The sequence below is a fragment of the Mchenga conophoros genome, linkage group LG7, assembly GCF_057382185.1.
Source record: "Mchenga conophoros isolate Kocher_MC1m ecotype Shallow Benthic linkage group LG7, M_conophoros_male_GT1.1, whole genome shotgun sequence".
Taxonomy (NCBI): Eukaryota; Metazoa; Chordata; class Actinopteri; order Cichliformes; family Cichlidae; genus Mchenga; species Mchenga conophoros.
Genome location: NC_140532.1, coordinates 30,906,483 through 30,924,080, shown reverse-complemented (window position 1 = coordinate 30,924,080; position 17,598 = coordinate 30,906,483). Strand labels below are relative to the sequence as shown.

At 41.2% G+C, this 17,598-nt stretch overlaps 2 protein-coding genes across 3 annotated transcripts; one reads left to right on the top strand and one right to left on the bottom strand.

The window, feature by feature from the left end:
* Positions 1-852: 852 nt before the first annotated feature.
* On the top strand, positions 853-4,237 carry ntmt1 (N-terminal Xaa-Pro-Lys N-methyltransferase 1). Its single transcript, XM_085278858.1, has 4 exons — positions 853-988; positions 2,422-2,581; positions 2,986-3,238; positions 3,605-4,237. Exons 2-4 carry the CDS (start codon positions 2,423-2,425, stop codon positions 3,859-3,861), a joined length of 669 nt encoding a protein of 222 aa, XP_085134984.1. The 5' UTR covers positions 853-988; position 2,422; the 3' UTR covers positions 3,862-4,237.
* Positions 4,238-5,216: 979 nt separating this feature from the next.
* On the bottom strand, positions 5,217-17,251 carry ndor1 (NADPH dependent diflavin oxidoreductase 1). Of its 2 annotated transcripts, none has more exons than XM_085278855.1 (15): positions 17,132-17,251; positions 10,263-10,402; positions 9,998-10,075; positions 9,317-9,414; positions 9,124-9,222; positions 8,945-9,046; positions 8,662-8,865; positions 8,358-8,485; positions 7,934-8,145; positions 7,696-7,803; positions 7,496-7,610; positions 7,028-7,174; positions 6,819-6,937; positions 6,593-6,687; positions 5,217-6,407 (listed from the first exon to the last, which is right to left on the bottom strand). In XM_085278855.1, exons 2-15 carry the CDS (start codon positions 10,395-10,397, stop codon positions 6,263-6,265), a joined length of 1,785 nt encoding a protein of 594 aa, XP_085134981.1. In that variant the 5' UTR covers positions 10,398-10,402; positions 17,132-17,251; the 3' UTR covers positions 5,217-6,262. The 2 variants fall into 2 exon arrangements, with proteins under 2 accessions (XP_085134981.1, XP_085134982.1); XM_085278856.1 differs by having other exon boundaries at positions 10,263-10,399; positions 17,132-17,245.
* Positions 17,252-17,598: the final 347 nt, after the last annotated feature.

Below are 17,598 nucleotides of genomic sequence, written 5' to 3'. Positions count from 1 at the left end.
CACCTCTTCCAGCTGTTCCAGAGAGAAAATAAGGTGTTTGCAGACCACTCATCTAGGAGGTGTCCAGGAAGAAGCCTGAACCACCTCAGCTGGTTTTGTTCAGTGTGGAGGAGGCTTTAATGACCACCTTATTAATGCCTCACCCCATCTCTAAGGCTGAGCTCAGACACCCTCTAGAAAAATTTCTTCAACCTTAATACAGTAATACTACTATTATTACTACTACTACTACTACATCTATTGCTACTACTACTACAGCGGAGTAGAGCTGCTGCTCATGCGTGTTGAAAAAAGATGAGGTTGTTCAGATATCTGGTTAGGACGCCACCTAAAGCAGACCCAGAACCCCCTGGATAAATTCCATATCTCGTCTGGCCTGGGAACACCTTTGGAATCCAAAGGAGGAAGTGGAAAGTATAGTTGATGTGAAGAACATCTGGAATACAGACTTCAGGCAAATGCAAGATAATAATAATAATAATAATAATAATAATAATAATAATAATAATAATAATAATAATAATAATAATAATAATAATAATGAGTAGTAGTAGTAGCTTTATTATTTAATTTTTAACATGCAGAGATGACTGGAACCACTGAAAAGTGAACAGGGATTTTTAAGGTGAGGCAGATGGGTGTGGACCTTTTTGTTTTATACTCGGCTTTTTTTCTCCTTGTCCTGCCACAGTTCTTATAGAAAGTCATAATAAGTAACCCTGACAGGAAGCAGAGATGATCCTGAGCTGTGTTTTTTATGTTTCATCCTGGGTCTGAAATGACCTGGTCCAAAAGCACAGGTGAAAGAAGTGGGTCTACGAAGGGCAGCAGGGGGCGCTGTGGCCGCTTCTTCTCCCAGGAAACCAAAAGAGGAAGTAACGTACCGTGTGTGACGGTCCCAAATAGAAAAGTGAAGCACAGCAGACACCGGGAGTGGGTTCAACAGGGGCCGAGGAGGGAGTGGGACCAGGCGTTGACTCCAGACCAGGTCGGTGTGATCACGGAGAGTGAATCTATCGGGCTGATATCCGGCAGAGGCGGGTATTAAACAGCGTAACGACGGCGGCTAGGTGCAAGTTAGCACGTGCAGAGCGTCAGACGAAGGAGAGGGAGAGTACGTAAAAAGTGACAGAGAGCGACAGGTGGAAAGTTTCTGATTAAAAACGACAGAAACAGGCAGTTATTTGTTGTAGTGAGCAGGTGTGGGAGGCAGATATAGGTGCAGCTGTCACTTTAAGAGGACTTTGTAAACTTTATTAACTGCTCGGTTAAATCAGAAATCATAAACAGTCATTTACTTCCACTTATAACACAGTTACTCAGATTTGGGGAAAATATTGGCTGTAAAAAGCGAGTATTTCGTTCTGTAACTGTAAATCAGATACAAGAAGGAAAAATATAACAGAAAACTGTCCTAAAGCCTGTGTGAAGTGTGAAGTATTATTAATAATGATAATAATAATAAATAGCAGTTTTATGGTTTCATGTAGCTGCTTCTTTCTGTAGTCAGGCTGTTCGTGTGTGAAACACACAAAACTCTGCACATTTAAACCATCCACTCTGTCCTGCTCACAAGACAGGCGCTGACAGCTGAACTGCAGCCACATGATGCCACATTTGGTGTGTGTGTGTGTGTGTGTGTGTACGCACGCGCACGCGTTCCCCTTTCATGATGAACAGGTGATAGACCTCATGTCCCACTGTCCGGTGCCAGAGAGTGAGGTTTGTTGCTCAGAAACAGGACCTAGCCTGTTTATTTCTGCGCAGGTGTCTTTATTTATTTTTAGTGTGGCTCGGTCTTCTGTCCAGAATGGAGACAATAAAAAGCATTTTGCTGTCATCATAACAATAAAAGCAGCACAACTCTCAGGCTCCTTTAGGCAGGTATTTAAATTTTTCCCACAGGAATGTGAGTCAGTCTGACCATGAGCTGAAGCTCGAAACAGTTGCGTGACCTCATGGACGCCACAACAGAAATCTTTCTGGATCTTTTTAGAGCCACTAAAGTGCAGACACCTCCAAACAAAAATCCAACTATTTCACCCACCAAAACTGGAGCTCAGACTTCTTGGATGGCCTGTTATACAATTAACCGCACAGTGGCCACATCATTGGTCAGATGATGGAATTATAAACACTAAAAAGACACCAACAGCACAGATGTGGTCCAGAAGTCCTGTCCATGGAGCACCACGCCGCTAATAATTCAGTCTTTCAGTGTAAACAAGCAGATATACTCTATATGGAAGAAGCAGCTGGTTAGCATCAACTGAACTTTCAAAATAAGAGTGGTCAGTGATATTGCAAATTTAACCTCCTTCAAAAATCATTGAATCTCTTTTGATGTTGACTGAAGCTTTTTTTTTTTTTCATGATTCAGCCATTGATTGATTTTCACATTTTTGTGCATTTTCCTTTCAGGATGGGGGACATAGTCGAGGACGAGGTGAGTTTCTACTCCAACGCTCAGGACTACTGGAAGGATATCCCACCCACGGTGGACGGCATGCTGGGAGGCTATGGCAGCATCTCCAGCATCGACATTAACGGGTCCAAGGCCTTCCTGCAGAAATTCCTTGGCGTAAGAACCTCTAAAAAGATTGTAGCATGTTTGAGTTAGCACTCTGTGTACAGGGAATTCATGGTTTTCAAACATTGTTTTCAGACATTGGTTGTTAAAATATAAAATTAATAATGAAATGAAAAACCGGAGAACAAGACCTTTCACGTGCCAAGCAGCCACTAATCCGACATGCTGATCTGACCCTTGTAGGGTTCTCCAGTGAATTATTATCATTATGCTTTGGATTATATGTAGGAAAAGCTTATTATTTTGTAATCTGTGGATAAAAATGGGTGATAACAGCTGTATGACCTTCAAAGGGAGCGAGTGCTGCTGTTTCCTTGTTTGTGATGCAGTTGAATTGTGCTTTACTTGGGTCTTTGTGTAAACCCTAGTCATCTTTTTTTCTCTTTCCTCTGCAGGATGGCGAGGGGAAGACTGGCTCAGGCTGCGCTCTGGACTGCGGCGCAGGCATCGGTAGGATCACAAAGCGCCTGCTGCTGCCGCTGTTCAAGACTGTTGACCTGGTGGACGTGACACAGGAGTTCCTGGACAAAGCCAAGACGTACCTGGGAGACGACAGCAAGAGGGTGGGCAACTATTTCTGCTGCGGCCTGCAGGACTTTGTGCCGGAGAGCGGGCGCTATGATGTCATCTGGATCCAGTGGGTCATTGGTGAGTCTGAGTCGGAAAGCAAATGAAAAATGGTGCGCGATTAGATGACCTAAACTTCCATCCATCCATCCATTTTCTTCCGCTTATCCGGGGCCGGGTCGCGGGGGCAGCCGCCCAAGCAGAGAAGTCCAGACCTCCCTCTCCCCAGCCACCTCCACCAGCTTGTCCAGGGGAACACAGCGTGCGCATCGCTGCAGCCGCTGCACCGATCCGTCTGTCGATCTCCGGCTCCCTTCTCCCGTCACTCGCGAACAAGACCCCGAGATACTTAAACTCCTCCACTTGGGGCAGGAACTCATCCCTGACCTGGAGTGGGACCTAAACTTTCCTCATTCTAATTCATTTTTTTGTTCTTTCCACCCTTAGGTCACCTGACAGACGACCACCTAATAGACTTCCTGCGCCGCTGTCAGAAGGCGCTGCGGCCCAACGGTCTCATTGTCATCAAGGACAACGTGTCATATGAGGGCGTGATCCCTGATGAGGAGGACAGCAGCGTGTGCCGCGATCTGAACATAGTGTGCAGCCTGGTTAGCAAAGCCGGCCTCCGCATCGTCCATCAGGAGCAACAAAAGAACTTCCCGAAGGAGCTCTACCAGGTCCACACGCTGGCCATCAGATAGAGGACAAGCGGCGAAGGGGGTGGGGCTTTTTAATAGTCTGTTTTCTATCATGGGTCGCTCTCTAACTGTGGGCTTTGTCTATTCTGGGGTCACTGCAGCGTGGGGTAATGATCAAAATGTTTCTGCATCATCCACAAACGCCACTTCCTGTGCTGGACTTTCTCAGGACGTCCGCCAGATGCAGCTGTGTCGCTGTCTCCTGAACAGTTATCTAACGGACGGTTTCTCTGTGAGGATTTGCTGCTTTTATATCGCCTAGTATTTTTAAAAAGCTCACTTTAAGGAAAATGTGACAGAGATTTTTGTTACTTCTGGACATTTTATAGGAAAAATACACCAAACTGCAGATTAACGATCAATAAAAATGATGTATTTATTGCAGCAGTCGATTTTTGATCTGTGAGGCTGGACGTTCTCCTTAAGGTGTTTTTATACGTGTGAACGGTTAGCTAACTGAGTGGTTGTATCCCGGTTAACCAGGTTTGTACTACAATTCCTGAAAGCCTGCCTAATGACGCACGGGAGAAAAGAGCACCACATGCATCTGGTGGACGGTGACACCGCATTGGATGCTGGGAGTTGTAGTGTAGTGGGATTGTATGAAGGGGCGGAGTCAGTGCTGAGAGTCATTTACCTCAGGGAAGCTGGAAGATAAAAATAAGGAAATGGAGTCAGTGTCGTGTTTCTTTGCTCTCTGTTCACAGCACACAACCAAGCATCTTTATTTACTTTTAGAAACCTGTGGAGCTGTGTTACAATTGGCTGTGCAGTTTCACATCAAAATGAACCGATGCAATGCCCACATCAGGTGTTCAAGCACTACATGAACAAGAATTCTCTTAATGTGGGATTTATACATTAGATCCAGTCACAAACCCTAATGAAAGCCTTCACCTTAATCTGCCGTGCGCCTCCTTATAAACAACTGCATGTCGTGTTTTCACGGCTGATGATGACTGTGATTGGCCTGTTCAGTTCCATTGTTTCTTGTTACAGATGTCAAACCCACCGTCAGCCAGCTGTGGGGGCTACAGCGTAGACTTGTCTTTGCTTGGCATGTCGGCATAGTAACAGCGAATAACCCCGGAGCTTTAAAATTTAGGTTGAGCTAGCCGCTCGTTGCTTTGGCTGATTACTCACAATGATCAACGTCTGCTGTTTTCATAACATTGAGTGGTCAGCAGCAGTGCTGTGGCGTTTGCATGATTTGATTGGCTCATTCCTGTAATGATCAGTAGCTTAGTCACTGGAGTGTTCATAGTCGGCTAATTTCAGATGCAGCCTGATGGTGGATGTATCTTGTATGAATTATTAATTTTCAGGAAGAAACCAGAAACAAAAACACTCTGGAGGAGTTTTCAGATCCAGACAGTTTATTGTGACGTATTTTACTGAATGCTTATAGCTTCATTTAAGAGTTTAGGACCTCACTGACGTACTTTAAGGCAACACTGTTTACTTGGTTTTACTTTCTGGTCAACACACTTAATAAAGCTCAAGAAAAGCAATAAATACTTCACAGATTACCATTATAACTCCTGTTCAGGAGGAATGAACATGCCCTTTATCTGCAGTGCATACAGTTCTCAAAGGGTTTATCTGACTAAAAGTTCACGCCAAATGATTTCATACAGGTTAGATGCAATCAGGCAAACTGATGTGATGAAATATTGTGATCACCACCTGCTGAGATTCTCCTGATGTCACAGACGATCAGAAATGGAGGCAGGAAGGAGGAGAAGAGCGACTTGTTCCTTAAACTGTTTCTGTAACTTGATTCCAGTTGTGAGATGCAATCCTCTCTGTCCCTGTTATTGGGTAATATTCAGTGATGCTGTACACCAGAGACTGTGTGGTGACTACAGTACTCTTCCACAGAAAAAGCTAAAAACTATTGGGTACGTCGTTCACGGATCAGGGTTTAGATCTTCTACTGCTTGACTTTAAAATGATTCATATGTTGGGGGATCAGTGAGGTTTTTCATCATGACCTCCAGAGACTTCTCATGAATGAAAGTGTAGGAAGCACCAGATTTGGTTTGGGTTTCCACAGCAGGCCAACGCAGTAGAAAGAATTAAGGAAACTGGTCCAATGATCTACTGCAGCACATCTCTGCGGCTGCGTCACAATAACAGTCGACTTAGCTCAAAGCAAAGCAGCCTGTTCAGGTTTTTAAAGTAGTGTGTAGAAAATATGCAGATGAAGCTAAAGCCCAACCCTAAAAGCATCCAAACCCACAAACAGAGCCAAAGTGTGAACTTTCTGTGGGGTGAAATGATCTCGTTCTATGAAGAGAGCGTCAAACAGAGACTTTTGGTTATTCTTTCATTTGTTGGAATAAGTTGATTCTGACAGCTGGACGGATCCCAGTGTAGTCAAAAGGTTGTTGGGGCCGAGCGATCACGACCAGGTCTCGCTCTGAAACCGACCCGTCTTCTCCATGGTCGCCAGCATCTGCTCGGCTTCTTCAGCGGACACACCTCCCGCCTGCTGGAACGCCTCTTTGAGGGCGTCGCACACACTGGCTGGCATCTGTTTAGCGTTGCTGCACGGAAACACAAAGAAGACCTGAAGTTTAGTTAAAGAAGAATCAAAACTAGCTTCCAGATGTGATCCTTAGACAATAAAAGACCAGGGTTTTTGTTTTGTCCCAGAATTGTATTTTAAACTCTACAACCTGAGTTTCAGTGGGGGAGGTTATCAGCGGCAGCTTCGAGGCCTCAGACTCACCCAGCGATGTAAAAACAGGCGTTTTTATTGGCGATCAGGTCCCACAGAAGCTCACCATTGTCCCTCACACGGTGCTGCACATACACCTTTGCCTCCTGAACAAACACAATAATGCTTGAAGGTCAAAACCTACCGAACTCCTGGACACTGGAAGTTTGATCATCTCCCATTTGCTGTTGTTCATATTGGTGATTATTTACAGGGTTAACAGGAGCGTGTTTCTGACCTGGTCTCGAGAGAAGGCCGTGAAGAGGGTGAGGAATCCAGCCTCCATCATCTCCTCCCACTCTGTCCTGAAGTAGAAGTCTTTGGACTTGGAGCGGCAGCCGAAGAAGAGGACGTTAGCTGCCGTGCAGGAAGAGGATGAAGAGGCGTGTCGTCACGTGAGCTCTGAGAGACTGTGGAGCGACTGGGAAATGTAATCAGATATCTCACCAGTTCTCCCCTCAGCGGTCCTCTCCTGTAACACCGATCTGAAGGGGGCCACTCCTGTTCCAGGTCCCACCATGATCACCGGGGTCTCCTTGTCTGAGGGGAACTTCAGACTTCCCTTCTTCACCCACAAAGGCACATACACATCGCCTGGGACACAGATTAGGAAAACATTTAAATTCTTTAATTAGAATGACTTATTAATCCGATCTAATTATTTAAAGTTCTTCAGGATTTCAGCTGAACTTTATTTAATGAAGACTATCCTATACCACAAGTAGTTTCAGGGTTACATTGCATGAGGTTTGTTCAAAATTAGAGCTTTGTATCCAAAATGAATTTTAAAAAGAGTCGTCATTTGATGCCAGTTCACTGCTGGAATTTGATTAATCAGCCCTAATCTAATCATCAGTGTATGTAGGTGGCTGCTAACAGTTACGGTGAGCATATGCTACAGATAAGGTGGAGTACCTTGTGCAGGATCCAGAGAGGCTAACCAGGAGGAGCAGAGGCCTTTTCGAGGTTTATACAGTTTGGTTTTGTAGCAAACAACAGCAACCAGGACCTGAATCCTGTTTGGGTGGGCCTGCAGGCAGACCACATCTTTACAGTGACGGCTATAACGCTAAAATATAAATACTTTTTAAATCTAATAAAGAAGGATGATCTACCCGCAGAGAGGAGGCGATGGAGAAGGAGCGAGGCTGGATCTCAGGGAAAAGGTCCAGGAGATAGTCCACTTTGAGTTCTGCTGTGGTGTGAGGGAAATCTGCCAGGACCTGCAGCAACAAGGAGCAGATCGGAGGTAAAACGCAGATGAAGACAGATTTATTTATTACACAGGTCTGAATCCTGTTTGGGTTTAATAATTGCAAAATTGCTTCTAAGCTCCACCTCTTCGACCATTACCTCCAGCATGGTGCGTCGGGGTCGGTTGCAGTAGTTATGCAGCTCATCCTGGCCCGCCGCTGAGCTGAACTCGGCCAGCTTCTCCTGCTCCAGCTCGTTGGTGGCGAAGGTGGACAGCAGCTCGAAGAAGGAGCGGCGAGGCACAGCGGCGATATCCAGGTAACTCTCCACCAGGTGGCGCACCGTGCAGGGCTGAGGAAGCCTGGCTGGGACTGAAAGATAGACTCAGACTGATCAGTGATTGTCTTAAAATTATTTCCAAGCTGCTTTTAAATGAAAACAGTGAGGTCACTGTAGCTACCTCGATCTTTTATATACAGATTATAGATCTGACTAAGAGTCATTAAAACATTCAGAGGTCAGATTTATTCAAAGGAAAGGAAGTGCATTGATAGGAAGGGATATTTATGAAACAGGGACTGACCTGCAGTGTTGTCTGTGGGGCTGAGAGTGAACCGGGTCTCTGGGTCCAATTTCAGCAGCTGGCAGAACTGCTGCACATCCTCAGGGGCGTTACATGGGCGCATCATCACCACGTCACCGGCAGCAAACCTGGAGGACAGCAACACAGCTGGAGATGGTGGCAGACCAACGAGGCTTACTGCTTTTACTTAAATACTGAAACTCAGGGTCGTATTCAGAGCAGATTCTGCTCCAAACAAGGCGTTTCAGGACAAAAAAACCATGCAGGTCTGAAAAGTAATCTTCAGGGGATCAAGGTTACGTACTCAATGTTGGACCCAGTGACGTCTAACTCAATGTGCCTGACGTCCTGGAAGTGCGACGGCTCCGTCACCCTCCTGTTGAACACCATTCTGGCAGGAAATGGGTGAGACTGGGAGGGGACAGTTTGATCCATGGGAATCCTCAGCTGGACCTCCTCCTTCTCTTGCATGTCGTCCAGGAAGTGGAACGTGTAGGTTGGAGGAAGTCTGTCGCAAAAAAGACAGAACAAACCTATAAATTAAACGTACGCTTTCTGAGAGAGGGACACGTGGAGCAGATACTCACGGCTCGTCTTCCCTCAGCTGCATCATGCCGGACAGAGTCGGGTAAAGAGTCGACACTTTCCCCCAAAACGAAGCAAACCAGGGGTCGATCACAGCGTCCGCTCTGCGTCAAACACACCGTCAGCTCAGCACACGCGCAACAAACCCTCCGCCATGTTCATGTTTACACTTGTCTCTTACCCGAGGTCATGCTGGTCATCAGCCAGCCCCACGGGCAGCAGCACGCAGGCACCGAGCTGCAGGAGGCGCTTATGAAGCTTCTTGGCCACAAAGTTGAACCTGCGGTGCACACAACGTGCACAGGCTTTAACAAAAACCAGACGAGTCACTGTAGGCTAATGGTGAGAACAGCGAGCATAAATCCTGGACTGACTTTGGATACGAGGAGTCTCCCAGGCCCAGGATGGCGCAGTCGAGCTGACTCAGAGAGCCGGCAGGTAAAGACTTCTTAAAGAGGAACCGCCAGAAATTCTTAAAACAAAGAACACATGGACGTCTCAGACACAGGTAAAGGTTTTCAAAATATAATTGGCTGTGCATGAAATCTTTTATCATTCTTCAGAAAAACCACAGAGGTTCTCACTGACCCTCAGAATTAGCTTCTTTCTTTAATATAACTTCACTACATTTAATGAAGCCATACAACACTTTACCTTCATATTGATAAGTCCAGGAGAAATCCACCTGTTATGTCCGACGCTACTGACGCTACTGATAGTGTACAACAGTTTTAAAAAAGCTTTAATGTCTCTCTCAGCCGAGAATGTGTTTCATGTGTTTCGCGTGAATCTGATCTGATTTTAATCTGAGGATTCGAATCTAATTCACTCTGAAGCTTTGACCATGACTGACTGACTCAAAAACCTTATGGACAGACCTCAAAGATCCTTACATTTAGCAGGACGAAGAGGGGAAACACTCTAAACTTTGAAAAGGAAAACTCTTGGTTAATTTCAAACTGGAAAGACTTGAAGTAAAAAGGTAATTGTGCTTAAAAATAATATTTCCTTTTTGGAAGGTCACCTTTCACTCTTCCAGTTTTCATTTTTCTTACCTTCATGTTGTCGGGAGGATCTCCCTGACCAGTAGTGGAGCAAACAAAGACGACCAGAGACTCGGTGATCAGGTTGGCCTGTTTGATGGGAGGAAAAAGGCACGCTGTGAGGTTGAGGAGGAGTACTCAGGAGCAGCTCTGGGACTAAAGTTGGGTATAAACATGTGAAACACCGACTGTGACCCCACAGTTATTCCACATTTATCGAGTCACAGCTCTGAAAACTTTAACACCCCCCCTTATTTTTGAATAAGGTCTTACGCACCACATTGTAGTCGTCCAGTGGCATCACTCGGACCCGCAGCCGCCGTCTCTGTGCCTGCCGGGCAAGCCTCTGTGCCGTGTCCTGAGCTGTCCCGGTCTGACTCCCGTACAGAACGAGCAGGGCAGGATTTGACATGACTGCTGACAGAAACACAAGAACAGAAACTCATCATGTTTTGGATACAAAAAAGCCTCAGGGACTAAATTAAACATGGAGCAAAGAGTTTGATTCTCTCTGAGCCACTCAGCATGCAGTCCCACAGCAGGAGTTAGGACACGTGTGGCTCATTCAGGCCAAGACCCTGGTAAACTCGCTCCTGGCTCATGTGACACAGCCACTTATTTTCCTCTTAACTGGCCCCAGATGGGGACTCAGGTTCAGTTTTCCTTGGGTGACCCAGGCAGTGGCGAAGTTCCCAGATGTGACAGTGATAGAGTTTCACTGTCATGGTTAATAACCCAGAGTTTATTGGACAGGAAGCTGCATTTGTTCACTGGTGTCAAGCCAGCCTCCAATTCGAGACTTGCAGTCAAGCCAGCCTCCAGTTTGTTTTACGTTCCCTGTGTATTCAAAGTATTACGGGAATGGATGTGGAAACCGGATTTCAAAATAAAAGCCAACTTCGAGTGAATTAACAGATATGTTAAGAACATAATAACATATAATTTAGGCTTTTTTTTTTTTTTTTTTACAAACTCTAATGTTAGATCTATATGACACAGCCTTGTACCCTAATTGTGCCCTGTCACTATCAAGGCCATCTTATTTTGGATTTCAAAGTAAAAGCCCTGTGAATCTTCATTTTTGAACTACTCTTTCAATGACTTAATAATGCTCTTAAAAGCAAAAGTCGTATTTCCAAATACTATTTGAACTTTATATCAACACTTTCCAACCACAGTCTTTTTACAGTGATACCATATCAATATCAAGTCAGTCTGATTTTGCCTTTCATAGTAATGGCCCTTTGAAATTGTCCATAATTGACTTAATCTTCTAACGATTCAAAATGCTCTAAAATGAAAAATTCTTGTTTCCACAGGGTAATTCCACCTTAGATCAACAGTATACAGCCCCACAGTGATACCATATCAATATCAAGTCATTCTGATTATGCCTTCCAAAATAAAAGCCTTTTTAAATTGTCCATAATTGACCTAACTTTCAGTGATTTCAAAATGTTTTAAAATGGAAATTTCCTGTTTCCACAGGGTAATTCCACTCCAGATCAACAGTATACAACCTCACGATGTTACCATATCAATATCAAGACATTCTGATATTGCTTTAAAAAATAAAAGCATTTTCAAACTGCCCATATCTGACTTGCTCCTGGAACAATTTCAAAATGCTCTAAAATGGCACATTCCTGTTTCCACAGGGTAATTCCACTTTAGATCAACAGTATACAGCCCCACAGTGATACCATATCAATATCAAGTCATTCTGATTTTGCTCTCAAAAATAAAAGCCTTTTCAAATTGTCCATAATTGACCTAACTTTCAGTGATTTCAAAATGCTCTAAAAAGGAAAATTCCTGTTTCCACAGGGTAATTCCACCTTAGATCAACAGTATACAGCCCCACAGTGATACCATATCAATATCAAGTCATTCTGATTATGCCTTCCAAAATAAAAGCCTTTTTAAATTGTCCATAATTGACCTAACTTTCAGTGATTTCAAAATGCTCTAAAAAGGAAATTTCCTGTTTCCACAGGGTAATTCCACCTTAGATCAACAGTATACAGCCCCACAGTGATACCATATCAATATCAAGTCATTCTGATTATGCCTTCCAAAATAAATGCCCTTTCAAATTGAGCATATATACGACCTACTTTTTTAACGATTTCAAAATGTTCTTAAAAAGAATTTTGCTGTTTCCACAGGATAATTTCACTTTAGGTCAACAGTATACAACCTCACGATGTTACCATATCAATATCAAGTCATTCTGATTATGCCTTCCAAAATAAAAGACTTTTCAAATTGCCAAGATACGACCTACTCTTTTAAAGATTTCAAAATGCTCTAAAAGTGAAAATTGCTGTTTCCACAGGATAATTTCACTTTAGGTCAACAGTATACAACCTCACGATGTTACCATATCAATTTCAAGTAATTCTGATTATGCCTTCCAAAATAATGGCCTGTTGAAAATGCCCATAATTTACCTAACTTTCAGTGATTTCAGAATGCTCTAAAAAGGAAGATTTCAGTTTCCACAGGGTAATTCCACTTTAGATCAACAGTATACAACCTCACGATGTTACCATGTCAATTTCAAGTCAGTCTGATTTTGCTTTTCAAAATAAAAACTTTTTCAATTTGCCCATATATGACTTACTCTTGGAGCGAATTCAAAATGCTCTAAGATGGAAAATTGCTGTTTCCACAGCATAATTCCACTTTAGATCAATAGTATCCAACCCCACAGTGATACCATATCAATATCAAATCAGTCTGATGTTGCCTTCCAAAATAAAAGACTTTTCAAATTGCCGATATACGACCTACTCTTTTAAAGAATTCAGAACGCTCTAAAAATGAAACTCGCTCTTTCCACAGGATGAATCCATGTTAGATCAAAAGTGTACATCCACACCATGGTACTACTTCAATTTCAAGTCATTCTGATTTTGCCTTCCAAAATAATGGCCTGTTGAAAATGCCAATAACTTACCTAACTTTCAGTGATTTCGGAATGCTCTAAAAAGGAAATTTTCTGTTTCCACAGAATAATTTCACTTTAAATCAACAGTATACAACCCCACAGAGATACGATGTTAAGATCAAGTCACTCTGATTTTGCCTTCCAAAATAAAAGTATTTTCAAATTGCCCGTAGACGACCTACTCGTTTAACGATTTCAAAATGCTCTTAAATTGAAAGATGCTGTTTCCACAGGATAATTCCACTTTAGATCAACAGTATCCAACCCGACAGTAAAACCATGTAAATTTCATGTTGGTCTGATTTCGCCTTTCAAATTAATGGCCCGTCGAATTTGTCCATATGTGATATACTCTTTCAATTATTTCAGAATGTTTTAAAAATGAAAATTGCTGTTTCAACACATATTGGGTTTTCATTTTGAAAAGCAAAATCAGACTCAATTGATTATGACAGAATTGAATCATAAAGATGATGTAAAAGGAAGCCGAAATTGCCACTAGGTTGTAATTGATAGTACGTTTATATTTTAAGTCTGTGGAAAGATGTCATTCTAAATAAAGAAATTACAAAACAGCTTGCAAACCAACCATGACATCTTTCCACAGATGTCATGGTCATGTCATTTTGAAATCGTTAAACGAGTAGGTCGTCTACGGGCAATTTGAAAATACTTTTATTTTGGAAGGCAAAATCAGAGTGACTTGATCTTAACATCGTATCTCTGTGGGGTTGTATACTGTTGATTTAAAGTGAAATTATTCTGTGGAAACAGAAAATTTCCTTTTTAGAGCATTCCGAAATCACTGAAAGTTAGGTAAGTTATTGGCATTTTCAACAGGCCATTATTTTGGAAGGCAAAATCAGAATGACTTGAAATTGAAGTAGTACCATGGTGTGGATGTACACTTTTGATCTAACATGGATTCATCCTGTGGAAAGAGCGAGTTTCATTTTTAGAGCGTTCTGAATTCTTTAAAAGAGTAGGTCGTATATCGGCAATTTGAAAAGTCTTTTATTTTGGAAGGCAACATCAGACTGATTTGATATTGATATGGTATCACTGTGGGGTTGGATACTATTGATCTAAAGTGGAATTATGCTGTGGAAACAGCAATTTTCCATCTTAGAGCATTTTGAATTCGCTCCAAGAGTAAGTCATATATGGGCAAATTGAAAAAGTTTTTATTTTGAAAAGCAAAATCAGACTGACTTGAAATTGACATGGTAACATCGTGAGGTTGTATACTGTTGATCTAAAGTGGAATTACCCTGTGGAAACTGAAATCTTCCTTTTTAGAGCATTCTGAAATCACTGAAAGTTAGGTAAATTATGGGCATTTTCAACAGGCCATTATTTTGGAAGGCATAATCAGAATTACTTGATATTAATATGGTATCACTGTGGGGCTGTATACTGTTGATCTGGAGTGGAATTATCCTGTGGAAACAGGAAATTTCCATTTTAGAGCATTTTGAAATCACTGAAAGTTGGGTCAATTGTGGACAATTTGAAAAGGCTTTTACTTTGGAAGGCAAAATCAGAATGACTTGATATTAATATGGTATCACTGTGGGGCTGTATACTGTTGATCTAAGGTGGAATTACCCTGTGGAAACAGGAATTTTCCATTTTAGAGCATTTTGAAATCACTGAAAGTTAGGTCAATTATGGACAATTTAAAAAGGCTTTTATTTTGGAAGGCATAATCAGAATGACTTGATATTGATATGGTATCACTGTGGGGCTGTATACTGTTGATCTAAGGTGGAATTACCCTGTGGAAACAGGAATTTTCCATTTTAGAGCATTTTGAAATTGTTCCAGGATCAAGTCAGATATGGGCATTTTGAAAATGCTTTTATTTTTGAAAGCAAAATCAGAATGACTTGATATTGATGTGGTAACATCGTCAGGTTGTATACTGTTGACCTAAAGTGAAATTATCCTGTGGAAACAGCAATTTTCACTTTTAGAGCATTTTGAAATCTTTAAAAGAGTAGGTCGTATCTTGGCAATTTGAAAAGTCTTTTATTTTGGAAGGCATAATCAGAATGACTTGATATTGATATGGTAACATCGTGAGGTTGTATACTGTTGACCTAAAGTGAAATTATCCTGTGGAAACAGCAAAATTCTTTTTAAGAACATTTTGAAATCGTTAAAAAAGTAGGTCGTATATATGCTCAATTTGAAAGGGCATTTATTTTGGAAGGCATAATCAGAATGACTTGATATTGATATGGTATCACTGTGGGGCTGTATACTGTTGATCTAAAGTGGAATTACCCTGTGGAAACAGGAAATTTCCATTTTAGAGCATTTTGAAATCACTGAAAGTTAGGTCAATTATGGACAATTTAAAAAGGCTTTTATTTTGGAAGGCATAATCAGAATGACTTGATATTGATATGGTATCACTGTGGGGCTGTATACTGTTGATCTAAGGTGGAATTACCCTGTGGAAACAGGAATTTTCCATTTTAGAGCATTTTGAAATCACTGAAAGTTAGGTCAATTATGGACAATTTGAAAAGGCTTTTATTTTTGAGAGCAAAATCAGAATGACTTGATATTGATATGGTATCACTGTGGGGCTGTATACTGTTGATCTAAAGTGGAATTACCCTGTGGAAACAGGAATGTGCCATTTTAGAGCATTTTGAAATTGTTCCAGGAGCAAGTCAGATATGGGCAGTTTGAAAATGCTTTTATTTTTTAAAGCAATATCAGAATGTCTTGATATTGATATGGTAACATCGTGAGGTTGTATACTGTTGATCTGGAGTGGAATTACCCTGTGGAAACAGGAAATTTCCATTTTAAAACATTTTGAAATCACTGAAAGTTAGGTCAATTATGGACAATTTAAAAAGGCTTTTATTTTGGAAGGCATAATCAGAATGACTTGATATTGATATGGTATCACTGTGGGGCTGTATACTGTTGATCTAAGGTGGAATTACCCTGTGGAAACAAGAATTTTTCATTTTAGAGCATTTTGAATCGTTAGAAGATTAAGTCAATTATGGACAATTTCAAAGGGCCATTACTATGAAAGGCAAAATCAGACTGACTTGATATTGATATGGTATCACTGTAAAAAGACTGTGGTTGGAAAGTGTTGATATAAAGTTCAAATAGTATTTGGAAATACGACTTTTGCTTTTAAGAGCATTATTAAGTCATTGAAAGAGTAGTTCAAAAATGAAGATTCACAGGGCTTTTACTTTGAAATCCAAAATAAGATGGCCTTGATAGTGACAGGGCACAATTAGGGTACAAGGCTGTGTCATATAGATCTAACATTAGAGTTTGTAAAAAAAAAAAAAGCCTAAATTATATGTTATTATGTTCTTAACATATCTGTTAATTCACTCGAAGTTGGCTTTTATTTTGAAATCCGGTTTCCACATCCATTCCCGTAATACTTTGAATACACAGGGAACGTAAAACAAACTGGAGGCTGGCTTGACTGCAAGTCTCGAATTGGAGGCTGGCTTGACACAAGTATTTGTTCAGCTGCCTGCTGTGTACATGTAAACAGATGAAGTTCTGAATGAATGTTTTGGTGAAACAAAGATGATGCTCGACTCTGGCGCAGAATAAAGTTTTATCTATTCTATAATAGATACTAGACGAAAACAGTGCCCATAAACAGAAGACTCGAAACCAATAAACGTAAAGCAGAGCTCTGCTGTTAGTTTTCAGTAAAAACAATCAATTAAACAATACAAACCATAACGTGACTTTAATTCTAATCATCTGACTTTCATCCTTATAAGCATGAGACTGTCTTCGCACATGTACACATGTCTGTGTGATAAATACATGCTGACTCGTCAAACAGGAAACGTTGGCTCTGAACACATTGATTAGCAATACTTTCATTTTTCACTCAGAAATATATGTTCCGCATTTCTTTATTTGGGCCACAACAAACCATTTTCCGTGACCAGCAGGTATCTCGGTTACTTTTTACAGTAGATATAATGAAATGAATAAAATATAACAGTTAAACAGTTAAATTAGCAGATGTTCACCTTCACTCAGGACTACATAACTGAGCTGCATGCTAACGTGCTAGAATACTAGCTAACCGACTGATAAAAATCTGATCCGCTATTTTACTTTTTTTTTTTTTTTTCGTCTATAATTCACATTTATGACCACAAGCAAACAAATCCACTCACCGTCGCTGTCTTCGTCGACAATTACCTAGAAACTTATACAAATGAACAAAATTAACTGGTCATGATGACCCTCAACGCCACACTTTACGGCAGGCACGCTGTGATTAGCTCACAGGCCGATGCTGCGTTCAGAGCCCCGGAGGAAAATCAGAAATAACAAAGTTTACGTAAAAAATTCTTTCACAAGCAACTTCTGCTGTTTATTCTTTATTCTTTCATTTTTGTTAACATTATACTTGATGAAGACATAATTTTCGTTTAAGTATTAATTAATAACAGCTACAAAGTGACTTATTTTTATTGATTTGTCTTAAATTTGAACCCAAAACATCTTAAAAAAAACATATTTTTTTAATTTAATTTCCTGATTCATCCACTATGTAGCTTCATTGTCTCATTTAAAAATTATATTAGCCTACAGTGCTTAATGTTGTCTTATGTCAAATATCAAACAGTGACTGCTCTGT

What these genes read in the sequence shown, in the direction of transcription:
- ntmt1 (XM_085278858.1), top strand. Translation starts at nt 2,423, where the DNA reads ATGGGGGACATAGTCGAGGACGAGGTGAGTTTCTACTCCAACGCTCAG. An exon ending in TCCTGCAGAAATTCCTTGGC is followed by an intron (nt 2,582 to 2,985) that starts GTAAGAACCTCT and finishes TTTCCTCTGCAG; the next exon opens with GATGGCGAGGGGAAGACTGG. An exon ending in CTGGATCCAGTGGGTCATTG is followed by an intron (nt 3,239 to 3,604) that starts GTGAGTCTGAGT and finishes TTCCACCCTTAG; the next exon opens with GTCACCTGACAGACGACCAC.
- ndor1 (XM_085278855.1), bottom strand. Translation starts at nt 10,397, where the DNA reads ATGTCAAATCCTGCCCTGCTCGTTCTGTACGGGAGTCAGACCGGGACA. An exon ending in CCCGACGCACCATGCTGGAG is followed by an intron (nt 7,804 to 7,933) that starts GTAATGGTCGAA and finishes TTGTTGCTGCAG; the next exon opens with GTCCTGGCAGATTTCCCTCA. An exon ending in GCCTGTTTTTACATCGCTGG is followed by an intron (nt 6,408 to 6,592) that starts GTGAGTCTGAGG and finishes GTTTCCGTGCAG; the next exon opens with CAACGCTAAACAGATGCCAG.